Source organism: Gopherus flavomarginatus, chromosome 1, assembly GCF_025201925.1.
Source record: "Gopherus flavomarginatus isolate rGopFla2 chromosome 1, rGopFla2.mat.asm, whole genome shotgun sequence".
Taxonomy (NCBI): domain Eukaryota; kingdom Metazoa; phylum Chordata; order Testudines; family Testudinidae; genus Gopherus; species Gopherus flavomarginatus.
The window spans coordinates 314,154,701-314,174,745 of record NC_066617.1 but is presented as its reverse complement, the minus strand read 5'-3'; the positions used below and the strand labels follow the sequence as shown (position 1 = coordinate 314,174,745).

The 20,045-nt window shown below is 44.1% G+C and overlaps 1 protein-coding gene across 8 annotated transcripts in view; it reads right to left on the bottom strand.

The window, feature by feature from the left end:
- FNDC3A (fibronectin type III domain containing 3A) overlaps positions 1-20,045 on the bottom strand; it is a 200,295-nt gene that overhangs the window by 38,629 nt on the left and 141,621 nt on the right. For all 8 annotated transcript variants that reach the window (XM_050947435.1, XM_050947493.1, XM_050947442.1 and 5 more), the window contains 4 exons: positions 17,973-18,147; positions 15,671-15,757; positions 13,192-13,330; positions 3,946-4,014 (listed from right to left, as the gene is read on the bottom strand). In XM_050947435.1, the coding sequence (XP_050803392.1) occupies positions 3,946-4,014; positions 13,192-13,330; positions 15,671-15,757; positions 17,973-18,147 (470 nt within the window). The remainder of the gene's footprint in view (positions 1-3,945; positions 4,015-13,191; positions 13,331-15,670; positions 15,758-17,972; positions 18,148-20,045) is intronic.

The window sequence follows — 20,045 nt, the reverse complement described above, 5'->3', positions numbered from 1 at the left end:
GCTTGGGCCTGGGTTGTCCCGCCTTTCCCTTTGATTAACAGCCTCAACTACGAGAGAGTTTGGGGCCGGGTGGGTGTAAAGATACTCGTGCCTTCAGCTGGCTCGAAGTATTTACGTTCAGCCCTTTTAGAAATGGGGGGGGGGCAGGGAGGAGAGGGTTAGGCACAGGGCATTATTAATTTCTGATACCCGTTTGTGTAGGGGCAAAGCCACCCCAGCAGGTGCGGTGGAGCAGAGAACGTCAAATAGGGACTCCGATGGCTCCTCCGCCTGGACCCCAGGTTGGAGGCAACCCTCTTCAATAGTTCCTGATGAGCTTTAGCATCATCTTGTGGAACTGGGTGAGGGGGACCCGTGATGGCTTTGTCCAGCGACAATGAGGACAAAGCCAGTGCTGTAGGAGCCATATGTCCCCCCACCACATCCCCTGGTGGTCCAGCAGGCTGTTCCCCTGTCTCTTCATGGGCCTGGGGGGGGGTCCTACCTTCCAGGGCCTCTACCTCTGGTGGAGGGAGGGATGCTGAGGCTGATGGCCTATCTGAGGCCCCCTGTCACCGTCTGGACTGTTTGCGAGGGCTGAGGAAACCCTCAACAGTTCCATGGATACCAGGCCGCTGCCGGCCACTGGCCTTGGGGCCATGAGGTTGGTCGCAGTGCCGACAATGTAGACAGTACTGCGGGTGCCAGGGCTTGTCCTGCTGTCAAGGACTCCGACTCAGTTCCAGAGTCGGAGGTGGAGTGGTCGCTGCCAAGGGACCATGATCGAATGGACCAACGTTCCTTCACCATGTGGTGCTGGCTGCTACGCCCTGACAAAGTCCTGATCAACCAAGATGAGTCCCTCGCGCAGGAACTTGGGGACCATTGGTGTTTGGTGGATCAGCATCAGTAATCTGTTGATCTACACCTCATGCTGCTTGACCGAAACTGGGACATGGAATGGGATTGGGTGCTGGAGCAGGCCAGTCGTCAGGAAGATCTCCCTGATTGTGGGGATCCAAGTCTTGGTGACAGGTGTTGGTGACCACGTTGAAACAATGGTTTGCATGACCAGTGCCGCAGCCTTGGAGACACAAAAGGCTGGTCTTGCTGCTCTTGTCAGAGGCATGAACCTCGGTAAGTCTGTGCGCCAGGTTACCCACTGTTGGTGCCCAGGGTCCGGAGACCAAAAAGGGCTCTGTTGAGCCTGCCTCCCTGCTTCTGAGACGTGACAGCTCTGAGAGAGTGAGCACTGGCAGAACATTCCCCACAGTGAGAAACAGTACTGCTGAGGTCCCAAAGTGGGTTTACCCTTAAACGGGGGTACCGCTGGAGCCAGTGTGGGCATCAGGATCTCCTTTGTTGCCTGCAGGGCCTCGGGTGTCAACAGGACATCTAGATAACGGATGCCCTCGTCACTGTCTGGGGTGACAGGCATGGTACGGGATGGGATGGACCGCTCAACCTGAGCTGGGGCCTGACTACCTGACGGAGGTGCTGAGCCGCTCAGCATGGGTCTTGGCTCTCCTCTGGCCCTGTCCTTTCCCTTACGGGAAATGGGAGATCTTCCTCTTGTGGTTCTCTTTGGCTTCTGTCATAAACAGATAGCTAAGGGTTAATGTCTCTTTCACCTGAAAAAAAAGTAACCTGAAGCACCTGACCAGAGGACCAATCAGGAATCAGGATTTTTTTCAACTCTGGGTGGAGGGAAGTTTGTGTCTGAGTTCTTTGTCTTCTGTCTGCCTGAATCTCTCTCACCTAGAGAAGGATTTTTTCTATTTCCTGCTTTCTAATCTTCTGTTTCCAAGTTGTGAGTACAAAGTTGGTTTTTTGTTTTGTATTTACATGTCTATAGTTGCTGGAGTGCTTTAAATTGTATTCTTTTGAATAAGGCTGTTTATTCATATTTCTTTTAAGCAACTGACCCTGTATTTGTCACCTTAATACAGAGAGACCATTTGTATGTATTTTTCTTTCTTTTTTATATAAAGCTTTCTTTTAAGACCTGTTGGAGTTTTTCTTTAGTGAGGAACTCCAGGGAATTGGGTCTGCAGTTCACCAGGGAATTGGTGGGAGGAAGAAGTCAGGGGAAAACCTGTGTGTGTTAGATGTACTAGCCTGACTTTGCATTCACTCTGGGTGAGGGGGGAAGAGAGATTGACTCTCGGTAATTCTGTTCTCCAGGCTGGGAACGGGGCGGGTGGAATCCCTCTGTTTAGATTCACGGAGGTTGCTTCTGTGTCTCTCTCCAGGAACACCTGGAGTGGGGGGGAAGGGAAAAGGTTTATTTCCCTTTGTTGTGAGACTCAAGGGATTTGGGTCTTGGGGTCCCCAGGGAAGGTTTTTGGGGGGACCAGAGTGCCCCAAAACACTCTAATTTTTTGGGTGGTGGCAGCAGTACCAGGTCCAAGCTGGTAACTAAGCTTGGAGGTTTTCATGCTAACCCCCATATTTTGGACGCTAAGGTCCAAATCTGGGACTAGGTTACTGACAGCTTCCTGGCCGGAGCTGGGAGGGGGATCAGTGCTGGTTCGAAGATGGTGCCGTGGGGCGCTCCACACCAACGCTGTGGTGCTCAGGGCTGACTCAGACCTCTGCTCCAGTGCCAAGGTCAGCACTGACTCCATCAGGAGTGCCCTGAGATGGATGTCTCTCCCACTTTTTGTTCAAGGTTTGAAGGATTTACAAATGTGACACTTGTCGTTTATGTGTTCTTCGCCTAGACACCTCAAACAACTAGCATGTGGGTCACTGATGGGCATAGGCATAGGCCACTTACAATGATTGCAGGGCTTAAAGCCTAGGGACTGGGGCATGCCCCGTCCCTAGGCTGAGTCCCATCTGCGACCAACTAAACTAGAACTAATACTAAGGGAACTACTAACTATTATACAACTATTTTATAGGAAACGTTCAGAAGAAACACTGAAAGAAATGGTGTCAAGTATCACAGGGGCAGTCGTGTTAGTCTGGATCTGTAAAAAGCAATAAAGAGTCCTGTGGTGCCTGGTAGACTAACAGATGTATTGGAGCATAAGCTTTTGTGGGTGAATACCCACTTTGTCAGATGCATGTGGTGGAAATTTCCAGGGGCAGTTATAAATATGCAGGCAAGAATCAGTCTAGAGATAACGAGGTTAGTTCAATCAGGAAGGATGAGGCTCTCTTCTAGCAGTTGAGGTGTGAACACCAAAGGAGGAGAAACTGCTTTTGCAGTTGGCTAGCCATCGACAGTCTTTGTTTAAAACTGAGCTGATGGTGTCAAATTTGCAAATGAACTTTTAAAGGTGGCCATCCTGCAGCAAAAAAACTTCAGGACCAGACTCCAAAGAGAAACTGCTGAGCTTCAGTTCATTTGCAGTTGACTACAATGGAACTTAAAAGCCATGCTTCAGTACCCTTCCAGAACAGGGATGCTTTCCTGAACTGGGACCATAGCGCTGTTTTAGCCTGAACTACGCTACACACAACTAGCTATAAACTAAGGGCAAAAACAGTTGTTATTCCAAAAGGGCTCTGCATCATTTTCCTCATTTAATGATAGTAAGCACAACAGGCATGTTATTAACTAAAAGCTCAGCCACAAGAAAAGTGTCAACTCTGGTTGATCTCGGCCATGAACCAAGGGTGTACTATGTGGTCTTATCTGTAATTTGGCCATCCACATAGAATGCCTGTAATACGAGGATTAAATCTGGGCCATCTCTTTAGACAGAATAGGATACAACATACAGCCTACTAATTACAACTTGTAAGAGTATTCTTTATACATACATTCAGAAAAACAGAGTACCTTTTAGTGCCTTTCATTTTTCTATTATAGCAGTTCCCAGAGGTGCCAATCATCTAAGCATACAAAAACAGTCCCTGCCTCATAGAATTTACAATGTATATCAGAGATATAATGAAATACCAAAATAAGGGAATACCATGCTGCATTTGAAAAATTCCTACATTAATTCTTACCATTTGAGCCTTCAGAAATCTCCACGACATATTTAGTTATTGCTGCCCCTCCGTTGTCTTTTGGTGGATCTACCAAATATGAACAAAAAGTCAGGCAAAACACACTCTTCTGGACACTATTGTATTTACATGACATAGATGAAAAACTTTCTGTGGAATATTTAAGGAAGTTAAGCTAGTGTCTAAGACCCAGATTTTTAAAGGTATTTAGACATTGCTCTGGTCAGCACTGCAAGGCCTAAATAACTTAGAAAAGACGGTTACTCACCTTTGTAACTGTTGTTCTTCGAGATGTGTTGCTCATATTCATTCCAATTAGGTGTGCGTGCGCCGCGTGCACGTTTGTCGGAAGATTTTTAACCTAGCAACACTCGGTGGGTCAGCTGGGTGCCCCCTGGAGTGGCGCCGCAATGGCGCCGGATATATACCCCTGCCGACCCAACCGCCCCTCAGTTCCTTCTTGCCGGCTACTCCGACAGTGGGGAAGGAGGGCGGGTTTGGAATGGATATGAGCAACATATCTCGAAGAACAACAGTTACAAAGGTGAGTAACCGTCTTTTCTTCTTCTAGCACTTGCTCATATCCATTCCAATTAGGTGATTCCCAAGCCTTACCAAGGGGGTGGGGTCGGAGTGAGATGTTGCAGAATGCAAAACTGCTGAGCCAAAGGCTGCATCATCTCTGGACTGCTGAACCAGAGCATAATGTGAAGCAAAGGTGTGGACTGAGGACCAGGTAGCTGCGCGACTTATCTCCTGGATAGGTACACGAGCCAGGAAGGCGGCAGATGAAGACTGAGCCCTGGTAGAATGCGCGGTGATGTGGCTTGGGGAAATATGAGCCAAGTCATAACAAGTGCGGATGCACGCCGTCACCCAAGATGAGATCCTCTGAGAGGAAACAGGTAGGCCTTTCATTCGGTCTGCCACCACGACAAAGAGTTGGGGCGTTTTACGAAAGGGTTTTGTCAGCTCAATATAAAATGCGAGCACTCTACGGACGTCCAGAGAGTGCAACTGTTGCTCCCGTCGCGTTGAGTGTGGCTTCGGGAAGAAGCTCGGGAGAAAGATGTCCTGGTTAACATGAAAGGCTGAAACCACCTTAGGGAGGAATGCCGTGTGTGGTCGCAACTGCACCTTGTCCTTGTGGAACACAGTGTACGGCGGATCCACCGTAAGAGCACTAAGCTCGGAGACTCGTCTGGCCGATGTAATGGCTACGAGGAAAGCTGTCTTCCAAGACAGGTATAGTAGCGAGCAGGTTGCTAATGGCTCGAATGGGGGAGACATAAGTCTGGTTAAAACCAGGTTGAGGTCCCAGGTAGGGGCTGTGCGGCGTACTTGGGGGTATAAGCGCTCCAAGCCCTTGAGGAACCTCAGAACAATAGGCTGTGAGAACACAGAACGGCCACGTTCACCTGGGTGGAAGGTAGATGGCTGCCAAGTGTACCCTCAGTGATGATACTGCTAGGCCCTGCTGTTTGAGAGACCAGAGATAGTCCAAAATACAGGGGATCGAGGCCTCAGTGGGAGTAAGATTAAGCGTTTCACACTAGCAGGAGAAACGCTTCCACTTGGCCAGATACATTGACCAGGTGGAAGGTTTCCTGCTACCCAGGAGAACTTGTCGTACTGATGCAGAGCAACGTAACTCTGACTGGTTTAGCCACGCAGCAGCCACGCTGTGAGGTGAAGGGCCTGCAGGTCCGGGTGGCGAAGTCTGCCATGGTCCTGAGTTATGAGGTCTGGGTGGAGTGGCACGGTAATTGGGTTGGCTATCGACAGGTCGAACAACGTGGTGTACCAGTGTTGCCTGGGCCACGCTGGAGCAATCATGATGATGCATGCTCTGTCCCTGCGGAGTTTTAGCAGGACCTTGTGAACCAGCGGGAATGGTGGGAAGGCATAAAGGAGCTGGCTCTTCCACAGCATCAGGAAAGCGTCCGAGATCGATCCCGGGGAGAGACCTTGGAAGGAGCAGAACATCTGGCATTTCCTGTTCTCACAGGAAGCGAACATGTCCATGTGGGGAAATCTCCATTTCTGGAAAACAGAATGAATAACGTCCGGGCGGATTGACCACTCATGAGACAGGAAAGAACTACTGAGTCGATCCGCCAGAGTGTTCCAAACGCCTGGGAGAAAGGACGCTACCAGATCTATCGAGTGGGCTATGCAAAAGTCCCAGAGTTGGATGGCCTCCTGACAAAGGGGGGAGGATCGTGTCCCTCCCTGTTTGTTTATGTAGTACATGGCCGTTGTGTTGTCCGTAAACACTGAGACACAACGGCCTTGCAACTGTTGCTGGAACGCCTGGCACGCCAGGTGGACTGCTCTCAGTTCTTGAACATTTATGTGTAATGCCAGCTCCTGAGATGACCAAAGGCCTTGAGTACAAAGGTGACCGAGATGAGCACCCCAGCCGAGAGATGACGCGTCCGTTGTCAGGGACACTGAGGGTTGGGGCGGATGGAACAGCATCCCTGCACACACCAGGGAGGGAGTTAGCCACCATTCTAGGGAGCCTAGGGTGCTTGGGGGAATGGTGACTATCGTGTCTATTGGGTCCCTGCAGGGCGGTATACTGAGTTGAGCCAAACTTGGAGAGGATGGAGGCGGAGGTTGGCGTGTTTGGTTACAAACGTGCAGGCAGCCATGTGACCCAGGAGACCGAGACAAGTGCGAGCCAAGGTTGTTGGGACATTCTGTAGACCTCGGATGATTGTTGCCATCGCCTGAAACCACGGCTGTGGTAATCAGGCTCTGGCTAGACTGGAGTCCAGGATAGCTCCTATGAAGTCTAACCTCTGTGTGGGAACCAGAGTGGATTTTTCTATATTGATCATCAGGCCTAGACGTGTGAATAGGTCCTTGACGATGCCCACATGCTGAGTGACTTGTGCCTCAGAGGCCCCTCGGATGAGCCAATCGTCCAGATACGGAAAAATGTGTATCTGACGTCGGCAGAGGTAGACGGTGACTACGGCCATAAACTTTGTAAATACCCTTGGGGCTGCAGAAAGGCCAAATGGCAGGACCGTAAACTGAAAGTGCTGATGGTTGGCTACAAAGCAGAGGTATCTCCTGTGTGGAGGAAAAATGGTGATGTGAAAGTACGCGTCCTTCATATCAAGGGTGGCATACTAGTCTCCAGGATCCAAGGACGGGATAATGGTCCCCAGGGATACCATGCGGAACTTCAACTTTATGATAAACTGGTTGAGTCCTCGCAGGTCTACGATAGGTCTGAGACCTCCTTTTGACTTGAGGATTAGGAAATAACGGGAGTAAAACCCCTTGCCCCTTTCGGCCATTGGTACTTCCTTTATAGCTCCCATGGCAAGGAGCGTCCGCACCTCTTGTAAGAGGAATTGCTCGTGAGAAGGGTCCCTAAAGAGGGACAGGGTTGGAGGGTGGGAGGGTGGGGTTGAAATAAATTGGACGTGGTACCCATACTCCACCGTGCGTAGGACCCAGTGATCTGAAGTTAACTGGGACCACACCAGGAGGAAGTAGGACAGATGGTTGGAGAAGGGAGGAGAGGGATCCTGGCCTGTAACTGGTACACCACCCTCAGGCGCACCTTCAAAAGTTCATCTTTGGTCCCGGTGGTGGTTTCGAGGGACCTTGATTTTGACACCCTTGGGGTCCTGATGGTCTGCGACCACCTCGGCCGCGCTGCCTGCCAACGTCCTGTCTTTGTCTAGGTGCAGAGTATGGGTGGTGAGGCTGGGGACGGAAAGGCCTGTGTTGGGTCACCGGCGTATGCATGCCGAGAGAGCGCATTATGACCCTGTTGTCCTTCAGGCTTTGCAGCCTGGGGTCAGTCTTTTCCGAGAAGAGGCCTTTACCATCAAATGGCAAGTCCTGAATGGTATACTGCAGCTCCGGTGGGAGGCTTGATACCTGAAGCCATGAGATATGCCTCAGGGCAACACCCGAGGCCAGAGTCCTGGCTAATGAGTCAGCTGCATCCAACAAGGCCTGGAGGGAAGTTCTGGCCACCTTTTTCCCTTCCTCCAAGAGGGCAGCGAACTCTTGGCGGGAGTCTTGAGGGAGAAGCTCCGTAAACTTACCCACCACCACCCAGGTGTTATAATTATAGCGACTAAGCAAGGCTTGTTGATTTGCCACCCGGAGCTGTAAGGCACCTGCCGAGCACACTTTGCGGCCGAGTAAGTCCATTTGCCTAGCCTCCTTCGATTTCGGGGCTGGCGCCTGCTGGCCATGGCATTCCCTCTCATTAACAGACTGGACAACTAGTGAACAGGGAGGAGGATGGACATGCAAGTACTCGTACCCTTTAGGGGGCACCATATATTTACACTCGACTCCCCTGGCCTCAGGAGGGATAGAGGCTGGAGACTGCCATATAGTATCGGCATTGGCCTGGATGGTCCGAATAAATGGTAGGGCCACTCTAGTGGGGGCATCCGCCGATAGAATGTCCACTATCGGGTCCTTTACCTCCGGGACCTCCTCCACCTGGAGATTCATATTGAATGCTACCCTCCTTAGGAGATCCTGATGGGATCTCAGGTCGATTGGAGGAGGGCCCGAGGAGAATGTTCCTGCCACCGCCTCATCTGGAGAAGAGGAAGAGGAGATGCCAGCGATGAGTGGGTCCTGTGTGGCCTCTTGCTCTTGGGCGACCTCCTGCTCCAGTGGAACCTGGGAGTCTGGTGGGTGAACTGGGGCTTCCTCCGTAGCAGTCGGAGGGGGATGGCTAACCGTTGCCTCTGGCACTCAGTGCTCTGATGGGACAGAGTGGGACGGAACTACTGGTACGTCTTGGGCCTGGTGGTACGCCCAAGGTGTCCAGAAAGACCACTGATGGGGTCCTTGGTCCTGGGCCTGGGTTTCTTGGAAGACTCTGGTGGGCACATCAGAATCGCGGTCCTGTGCATAAGAGCTGTCCACGTTGGACGACACTGATGCGTGTCTGGATGGCCATGGAGGGGCTGAAAAGCCCAGGCAGAGTCTCTGTCTCTAGCGGACCTTGCTCTACTTGGTAACGGGGACCGGGACTGGGAGGCATGCCGGTACCGGGAATGAGATCGGGACCTGCGACCGGAGCGGTGCCAGGAGGTCGACTGAGATCTCGAGGCTCGACGTTGGGAGCGGCTACGGGAGTCACGGTGCCTGGAGCGGTGCCGGGAGCTGGATCGGTGCAGAAAGTAGTGGGCCGGCGAACGGGATACTGAACGGTGCCGCAAGTGCGACCGGTACCGAGGAGGAGAACGGTGCTGGGACTGCGAGCGGCATCAGGAGCGGGAGCGCCAACGGGACCTAGAACGTCTGCGGGACCATGATCGTGCACGGTGCTGCTCTGCTGTGCCGACAGAGGATGGTCTTATCAAGGCAGGCTTGCCGATAGATTGTATTACCCGCACCGGCGGTGCTGGGGGTTGAGGCAGCATGGACTCTGTCATGGCAATCAGATCCCTCGCTGTTGAGAATGTCTCCGGCGTGGATAGAATAGTAAGCGCAACCACGGCTCGCGCTGGGGAGCTGACAGGCACCGGACTCGACGACCCTTGTGGGACCGGAATCGACGGTGCCGACGTCGTTGGTGCCGTGGTAGGTGTCAGTGCCGGGCGATACGACTTAGACGAGCTCTTTGGCTGTGGTGCAGGTGGCACGGAAGCAGCAGGAGTCTTAGTCTTTCTCAGCCTCGGTGAGAGGGAGCGGTGCCGAGTCGACTTCGGTGCCGGAGATGGCTGGTGCTGAGAGGCCTTGGCACTACTGGTGCGGTCCAGTGCCGAGGAGGCGCTTCTGCCCGCCGATTAACCAGCGCTCGGTGCCGAAGGCAGAAGGATAAGAGCTGCCTCCACGAGGAGCTGCTTTAGCTGACAGTCCTGCTCCCTTTTTGTTCTCGGTTTAAAAGCCTTGCAAATGCGATACTTATCTGTCAGGTGAGATTCCCTGAGGCACTTAAGGCAGGAGTCGTGTGGATCTCCTATTGGCATCGGCTTATGACAGGCCAGGCACGGTTTGAAACCTGGTGAACGGGGCATGGGCCCCGGCACCGGGTACAGGGAAGGGGCTAATCCCCGAACCCCTCTTAACTATACATTAACTATGAATGATAAAAATTAACTAAAACTATATAACTTTGAACTATATACATAAAAAAATAACTAGAGAACTACGAGTAGCTAGGGAGGTGGAGGTCAGTAAAACCGCACTCCACTGTTCCAACGACCCATAGCGGTGCCACTCCAGGGGGCGCCCAGCCGACCCACCGAGTGTTGCTAGGGTAAAAATCTTCCGACGAATGTGCACGCGGCACGGACACACCTAATCGGAATGGATATGAGCAAGCACTCGAAGAAGAAGCAGGACATAGGCTCTTAAGCACCTATGTCACTTTTAAAAATGAGTTGGGCTCCTAAATCACTTGGTTTTACAATGCTGAGTGAAGCAATACTTTTAGAAGTCTGGGCCTAAGTGCTTTTCTGATTGGGGAGGGACTTGAGAACATATTTAAGTACTTCGCTGAATTGGAGCCTTGTCGGGTTCCAGAAGAAGTTGCTTTTTTTTTTTTTAATGGAAAAACCAGATGTTAAGCAGATTTATTTTAATGACTAGGTCAGAGATTTAATTACTTATATGTAGGGCTGTCAATTAATTGCTATTAACTCAAGCGATTAACTCAAAAAATTAATAGTGATTAAAAAAATTATCGCAATTAATCATAGTTTTAATCACACTGTTAAATAGTAGAATAACAATTGAAATTTATTAAAGATTTTAGTTGTTTTTCTACATTTTTAAATATATTGATTTCAGTTACAACACAGAATACAAAGTGTACAGTGCTCGCTTTATATTATTATTTTTTATTACAAATATTTGCACTGTAAAAATGATAAACAAAAGAAATAGTATTTTTCAATTCACCTCATACAAGTACTGTAGTATGACCTCTTTATCGTGAAAATGCAACTTACAAATGTGAATTTTTTTTTTTACATAATTGCACTCAAAAAGAAAATAATATAAAACTTTTGCATCTACAAATCCACTCAGTCCTACTTCTTGTTCAACCATGCTACGAAAACAAGTTTGTTTACATTTATAGGAGATACTGCTTCCCGTTTCTTATTTACAATGTCACCTGAAAATGAGAACCGGCATTCACATGGAAATTTTGTAGCTGGCACTGCAAGGTATTTATGTGCCAGATATGCTAAACATTCATATGCCCCTTCATGCTTTGGCCATCATTCCAGAGGACATGCTTCCATGCTGATGATGCTCGTTAAAAAAATTATGCATTAAACAACCTAGTGACTGAACTCCCTGGGGAAGAACTGTATGTCTCCTGTTCTGTTTTACTTGCATTCTGCCATATATTTCATAGCAGTCTTGGATGATGAGCCAGCACATGTTGTTCGTTTTAAGAACACTTTCACTGCAGATCTGACAAAACGCAAAGAAGGTTCCAATGTGAGATTTCTAAAGATAGCTACAGCACTCGATCCAAGGGTTAGGACTCTTAAGTGCCTTCCAAAATCTGAGAGGATCAAGGTGAGAAGCATGTTTTCAAAAGTCTTAAAAGAGCAACACTCTGATGCAGAAACTATAGATCCTGAACCACCAAAAAAGAAAATCAATCTTCTGCAGATGGCATCTGACTCAGATGTTGAAAATGAACATGCGTCAGTCTGCACTGATTTGGATCGTTATCAAGCAGAACCCGCCATGCATGCATGATGTCCTCTGGAATGGTAACTGAAGAATAAAGTGACATATGAATCTTTAGCACATCTGGCACATAAATATCTTGTGACGCCGGCTATAACATTGCCACGCGAATGTCTGTTCTCACTTTCAGGTGATGTACACAAGAATAGGGCAGCATTATCTTCTGTAAACGTAAACAAACTTGTCTGAGTGATTGGCTGAACAAGAAGTAGGACTGAGTGGACTTGTAGGCTCTAAAGCAGGGGACAGCAACCTTTCAGAAGTGGTGTGCTGAATCTTCATTTATTCACTCTAATTTAAGGTTTCGCGTGCCAGTAACACATTTTAACATTTTTAGAAGGTCTCTTTCTATAAGTCTATAACATATAACTAAACTATTGTTGTATGTAATGAATAAGGCTTTTAAAATGTTTAAGAAGTTTCATTCAAAATTAAATTAAAATGCAGAGCCCCCCGGATCGGTGGCCAGGACCCGAGCAGTGTGCGTGCCACTGAAAATCAGCTCGCATGCCAACTTCGGCACCCGTGCCATAGGTTGCCTACCCCTGCTCTAAAGTTTTACATTGTTTTGTTTTTGAATGCAGCTTTTTTTTGTACATAATTCTACATTTGTAAGTTCCACTTCCCTGGTAAAGAGAGACTGCACCACAGTACTTGTATTAGGTGAACAGAAAAATACTATTTCTTTGTTGTTATTATTCACGATTAATCACCTGATTAGTCACGCTATTAAACAATAATAGAATACCATTTCTTTAAATATGTTGGATGTTTTCTACATTTTCAAATACATTGATTTCAATTACAACACAGAATACAAAGTGTACAGTGCTCACTTTATATTTATTTTTATTACAAATATTTGCACTGTAAAAAACAAAAGAAATAGCATTTTTCTATTCACCTTATACTCATAGATTGACAGATTGTGTGGGAATTTGTACCTGGACTTCAGGAACTACACATATTTCAAACTAGAGCTGTGTGAAGCTCTCATTAGAAAATCTGAAAGTATTCTTCACTCTGCTGGTTTCATTATAAACCCGAAGCTCAGACCAGGTTCATCCAAAGGTTTGTGAACCCAGGTCCAACTGTAAGCAAATCTAGGCCAATTTATAGTTCTGCAATGAAACACATTCACTCATATATTTTCAACAAAAACCAGGAAAAATTGTAGTTTTGGCAAAGTTTCCCTTGAAGTCAGCTCAAATATAGAAACTCCAAGTGAAACTCAAAGACAGTAGTAGAGTGAGCTCAGGCAAACTGAAACCAAAAAAAAGTTTCTCATGAACCCCTGTGAACCAAAAAGGCTAAATTTCCCATAGCTCTGTTTCACACCTGATAGTTAGACTACTGTGGCATCCTTCTAAGTACCCTGAAGTCACTAGGTCAATATTCTGCTCATGGTTACACTAGTGTTAATCCAGAAAAACTGCTGACTGCAGTAGTACTGACAGCAGAATTGGTCATTCTTCACATACCAATGTACATAAATACAGAAGAAAGTATCAAAATAGAACTGAACAAAAACTTTACCCCAAATTATTTTAAAACTCTGTGCACGAATTTTTCCTTTAACTGATGGTTTTGAAGGTACTCCAGGCTTGTCTGGGCAAGTAGTAAAGTCAACTACCTCACTTGGACTGCTTTTGCCTTCCAAGTTATAGGCAATGACCTGTAAATAAATAAATAAATAAAAAGTATATATATATATATATATACACATACATGTATATATATATGTATTCTATAAACAGCAAATGTAAATTTTTGGTAATCTATAAGCTGCCAATGCAAAGTGTGTCTAAATCATTCATATATATGTTTAATTCATAGGTTATAAATCAGCAAAGGAAAGAAAATTATCACACATTTTTGTATATTATACCATTTTAGTAGTCAACCACTTCACTGAAACGAAAAATGGCAGAGAATTGCCAGCAGCGAAATTTTAATATTTTAAAAAATGAAAATTAAAAAATTAGCATTTTATAACAGTTGTAAAGAAAACAAAAAACAAATGAACAAAACCCCCCAACATTTTCAAATCCACCTGACTAAAGTTAGGCTCCTAAATCTATATTCAAGGCATGTAAAAGTAGCCTGATGATAAGACACATTCAGGAAGCTGCAGCTCCCAATGACTTTAATGGAATCTGTGGATACTTAGTACTTTTGAAAGTCTCACTACTTTTATTTATGTGCCCAAGTATGAATTTAGGAATCTAATTGTAAGTACAAGGGTTTGAAAATTTGGCCACAGAATTTTTGGTAGTCTTAAATACTGAGTGGTATTTTTAAATAAATGATCCTTAAACACAAATACACTACTACCTCGATATAACATGAATTTGGATATAACGCGGTAAAGCAGTGCTCCAGGGGGGCGGGGATGTGCACTCCAGTGGATCAAAGCAAGTTCAATATAACACGGTTTCACCCATAACACGGTAAGATTTTTTGGCTCCCAAGGACAGCGTTATATTGAAGTAGAGGTGTATAAACTGCATATGCACAGAGGCAAATTTTTAAACTGCAGATACATCAGTCAGTTAGTATTTAACTTAAAAAGCAGTTAGATCACATTATGGTTGCTGGTCAAATTTTATATCTGAAAAAAATTTAAAATTAGAGCTATACAATACTATATTAAACTACTCACTTCACCTTTTGCAACCCATTAGTTTGAAAATAGCCTTTAAGCCCACCCTTCTCATTCTTCCCCCACGACTTCTAGGACACCAGAAAAATTTACATATATATTATAAACCCTCAAAAATAAAATTACATTGGAAGCATTCATACAATAGCAATACAGAATTTTGGACATTACACAAAATTTTACTTATTCTACTCAAGGAAACTGAAGTACTAAAATTTGGATCACATATGTTCCTCACTGTGGTAAAAATAATTTTGTATGATTAGTTTAATAAAATATTAAAAAATGTGACATTTTAATAAAAGCAAAACATTATAAAATAGAATACTTGAGACAACACAGTCCTCATCTTTTTAAACTTTTTTCTTTTAAGAAAATAGCTACAGAAATACAAAGTAGGAAATGTAAAAAGTGACTGCACTAATCACTGGTGCCAACAAAAGCAAGGAAGTTATTAAATAAATCTGTCACACCATCTTTCCACGATCTTAAGGAATGCTACTACTACTACTCCTAAACCTCTCCCATCTATAATGAAATGAGAGAGTTGATTAACACAGCATTTATTCTTTGTACCGTGTGGGAGAACAAGAGCCTCTTCTATTTAAAAATGTTTCAGTTAAACAAAATAGCGTCTGAAATTTGTGTCATGTAATATGTTCTTGGAGCAATATTGTGCTATTAAATCCCCACAGATCTATCTCCAAGAAGCATTTTAAGTGTTGCCAGCTTAAATACATATGCAACTGCTAGGGCCCCAATTTTACACTATGTTGGGGATATCCTGCTCAAAACAATGCACGACTAATGCATTCCCACACTTGGTCCTTCATAATTTTTGTTTTAACTGTTGTAGCATCACTAGTTAAAATGATTAGGCCAACATATTCTACAGTGAGTACCCTGAAGTTTGCGTTCTAAAATCTTTTCAGGTTCCTAACTAAGGGGCCTAATTTTCAGTAGCCTCAAGCAACAAGCAGCTGTTACTGTAATCAACAGTAACATTATGGTTGCTGGTCAAACCAAATTTGAACAGCAGCTGTTACTGGAATGGCCTACGTAAATTATAAAATGGAGATTTTAAAATGTATTGAAAAAGTATTACTTCTGGTAAAAGATCAAATAGCTTTCCTCTCTCATATTACAGAGAAGGTATGCTCTCCTTGGGCAGCTCTCGTTTCTTACCAATAAATGTATGAAGTGATATTTTAAGTTTATCCAAACAGTACTTTAGAAAAGTATCAGTAAGTGTGTTACCAGTTTGTTTCATCACAGAAACCAACTGTAAAAAACAACTGCCAACACTGAGCAACTTTGCAATGAATAAAACCAAAAGAATCTGAAGAATCTTACCCTAAATTTATACTTTGTACTACGTCTAAGATTCTTCACTGTGCAGGTGAGATCATCTCCATCGTATTTTGGTTTGAAACCATATCCCTATAGAAGGAACAAAACATTAATACTTGAAATATATTTATAAACCAGACTATATAGACTAGAATCATAGACTATCAGGGTTGGAAGGGACCTCAGGAGGTCATCTAGTCCAACCCCCTGCTCAGTGCAGGACCAATCCCCAACTAAATCCCCAAATGGCTCCCTCAAGGGTTGAACTCACAACCCTGTGTTTAGCAAGCCAATGCTCAAACCACTGAGCTATCCCTCCCCCCATATAGTAGATCTCATAAAATCTGAAACATAGTAACCTGTTAGGCTGCTTTGAGTGAAGTTTTTATTCTGTAAACAAATATTTTTGAGTCACCCATCACCATTAGGGATGGTGTACAATGGAAATAAGAGAATTATGATCAAAACAATATGATAAAATCAAAATAAACCCATCATCTTCTGACTATAAAACAGAAGTTCTAACGCAACAAAAGGGAAAAGGAGAAAATAATATGTAGCCGATATTGGTCATACTAATGTATCTTTTGAGGGGAGAAGGGGCAATCATAGCAGGATTCATTGAAAAATGATTCATTGAAATGATTGTTAAGGGGAGCAAGTTCCACACCACAGGGACTTTTACCAAGATCCTTCAAGGATTTACACATGTACTTGACTTTCTATCCAAGAATACTACTCATGTGTACAAAGCTAAACAATGTGTTTCTTTCCAGGATCAGGGCTTAACAGCAAAAGCATAACTGATAAGGATGATTGTTTGACATAACAAAAGAAAGGAAAACAATATGGTTTTGTCACTGTAAAAGCAAGTCATAATTTTCATTTAAGAGGAGGGAAAAGTCATGACAAATGATATTTCAATATTAACAGTTTTTCCTTGGAAATTATGGGAAATCAAGCAAATAACCTTAATTTACAAGAAAATTTGTTTAATTTTAAAATGATTGTTGAAAATTATTTAAAAGCCCATACTATACTACATAGAGTTAAATTTGTAAAAATTAATGAAGGTCGCTTATTCAGAAGGGGACTGATGGGAGTGGCAAATGCCATAACTTTTTTATTTAACAGTACTTTAAAAGACCATAAGCCCAAGATTATTTTATGTAAGGTTCCTTACTGCTCTGGCTGTGTAAAGGGGCCTTGAAGTGGACATAAATGCAATTTCCTTGTGGCCCTCTTACACTGCTAGAATGGGAAAAAGGAGGCCTTACTGTAAATGAAAATCAGGTTCATGATTTGTATAAAAATAATCACAGAAGTCATACAGATGAGGCTAAGACTGCAAACATAGACAAAGAGAACAGCATGGGCAGGTCTCTGTGCCTGTGTGGTTCTCCATCCAGGGCTTGGGCCTTAGTCAGGAGCTACAACTATTAAGGGACTTAAAACAAGAAGGGTCAACTTAATCTGTTACTTTATCTATAGTCAATGCAAGGGATGCTGAAGTGTAAGACAGTGATCAAATGTGCTGAATTTGTTCATGAAAAGCACTTCTGGGAGGCATGGAAAAAGAAAATAACCAATTGCCTCATGGTCAAGACTGTATGATTAGTTGTTGCAGTCGTCATGGTATAAGTAGGATACAGCCTGTATAAATTGCACAAACTCGGACACTTTCTTACCATCTCTGACATGGTTTTCCACAGAAAGGATGTGCTCAAAATTGACACCAATTACTTGCTCATTGTTTACAAATACATCCCTTTAACAAACAGGGACACAAAGAAAGTGAGAACATCCTTCCAACAATGTCCTCTTACTTGCTAGCAAGACTCATCCCTTTACAGGATTGAGGAGAAGGTATATTCTTGCCAAGGCCAAAGCCTAATTTGCAGTGTCCGTAAGGCAAGAGACATATGAACGTTTAATATTAGAATATAATTTCATTACAATGGAAGGACATTATTAAATATTTCTATTTTATTTACTGATATCACCTAACCATTACTAAAAAACCTTGCTGATTACAAAAATCACAACTGCATACTAATTTCTGTAATGAATTTTTTTTGCACATATTTTCCCAATTTTGATTTTATGATATGAAATTTACCATCTCCCTCTACATGTAACGTATATGAAATAAAAGCACCCATATGTCTCATTAGAACAACATCACATCCCCAACAGAAGATCCTGTCAATGGCAAGTGTTGTTATTACATTGAGATACTATTACGTGTGCTAAAACATTCATTTATGGTCTCTTCTCTTATTTAGAATATTTATTTCACACTTACTGAGGTCTCATCCTCCATCTCTAAAATATAAGAGATTCCTTCATCTGTTGGTGTTCCTGAGGGTTTAGTCCATTGTAAGGATAACCAGGTAACTCCAGCTTTAATCAGCATAGGACTGGCTGGCATTGATGGGGCAGTGCCTGAGGTATGATACAGGACTTCTTCACTAAAACCACTGTTTTGAAACAAACAGTATGCAAACTAAATAGGATGAAGCAGGAACAAGAATAATACGGAATTGCTATACAACAGTTTCAGACCAATTTGTCAGACATGCACATCACTGGTAATTGCATACTGGTACATGCAGTTGACCATCCTGTACAAACAAATTGTACCTGTGTGCGTAAGTCATGCTAATACAGGTTATACATGCCCATATTTGAACGTTTGGCCTGGAATTAATATACATATTTGTTAACCAAATAGTCCAAGAACACAATTTATTTTTTAAAATCCATATAGAAGTGACATAATTTGGACAGCAGTAAGTCTCTAAAACACTTGCACGTTTATGTACTTTATCCAACTAATGCCAAAGCTTGTTCTTTCCACCTCTGCCCTGTACTGTTTTCATTTGTTCAAGATTTACTAAAAAAACTGACCAAATTCATTCTGCTCCCTAACCAGCTACCTGTGCAAACACTTGTACACTTCTAAGTGAACCTACTACTTATCAAGTGTTAATTTTCCAGGAGTCCAAAAAAATGGGACAAGTAAAGCCTCTCTGAAAGCTAAGCTTCTTGTGGACTTGCCAATACAAAATTTGTATTTTGTAGTAAATGAAAATACAGTGTAGACCACTGACGAATCTGGCAAAGCCTGATTTGTCAGCCTTACCTGATATATCTTTGGGTAGCCTTATTTGGAGACAAAAGGCAAGTAAAGGGTACAGGAAAGAACGAGAGACATTATGAAACAGAATCATTAGGGAAGGAAGCAAGAGTGAATGAGGGACTATTGGGAGCCTGGAAAATATAGTTCTCTGTATGGTTTACGCAACAAAGGTAGCAACCTAACAACTTTTATTTCAAAACTTGGATTTCTTCTACACTGTCTGGACCATCTGGGTCTTTTTAGAGTGGAATCCATCATGATATCATTTAATTTCCCTGCATATCTATTTACTTTTGTTTTTTGATGTTTTCAAACACATTATAATGATGTGACTACTATAACAAAAAGTTGTTATCTTTAAGTATAACGGGCCATAATTTCACCACTTTTTTTTTTTAACAAATAAAAACTAAAAGACAACACGTGATAAAGGCTTCCACAAAGGCAACATGCAAATCAGACCTTGAGAATTACTATATAATGAGCACAAAACACGATGGAACTTTCCTAATTTTGGGGACGGTATTAATTTTTGTACTTGCACTAAATCACTAGTAAGAACGTCCCAGGAACAGAGATGCAGAGATGTGTATATCATGAAGTTAGTTACTTTGAACAAACAAACAAACCAACCCAAATCTATATCTAGGTATGCTAAATGCATGGAGTGAATGGAAAGGCGTCATGACCCTGCAGGCCTTGAGACTGGGTCCACAGGATTGCCAGTTAACAGTCGTCTCCCTGCTCCCACCCAACATATTGCTACTAACCAGCCAAGCAGAGAAACCATGAAAACAAAAGTTACACGAGGTCTCACCGGGCCCTGCCTGGAGGAACACCAGGATCTCTGATTGGTCAGGGATTCCTATTTAAACCCAAAGAGAGGCACAGGAAGTTGTCCACACAACTGGGCTCTACTTGGCTGTTACATCAGACCTGGTTCCTGCCTCTCTGCCTGGACTCCAGGTTCCTGCCTTATTACTGATTCTTGCCTCTTTTCTCCAACTCTGGCTCTGACCCTTTGCTTGATTCCCAACCCCAACCCTTGCTCCAACCAGATTACCCAGCCACCTACATCCCGGCCCCAACAAAAGGGCAGATAACAGACCTGTCTACCCCCCACTAAATGCCAAAATACCTAAGCATTCACCCAGTGGGTAGATCTAACTAATGGGCATGTTAACACAAAATAAAGAGTCAATTTAAAAAAAATGTTCTTAATCTATTATTTTTACT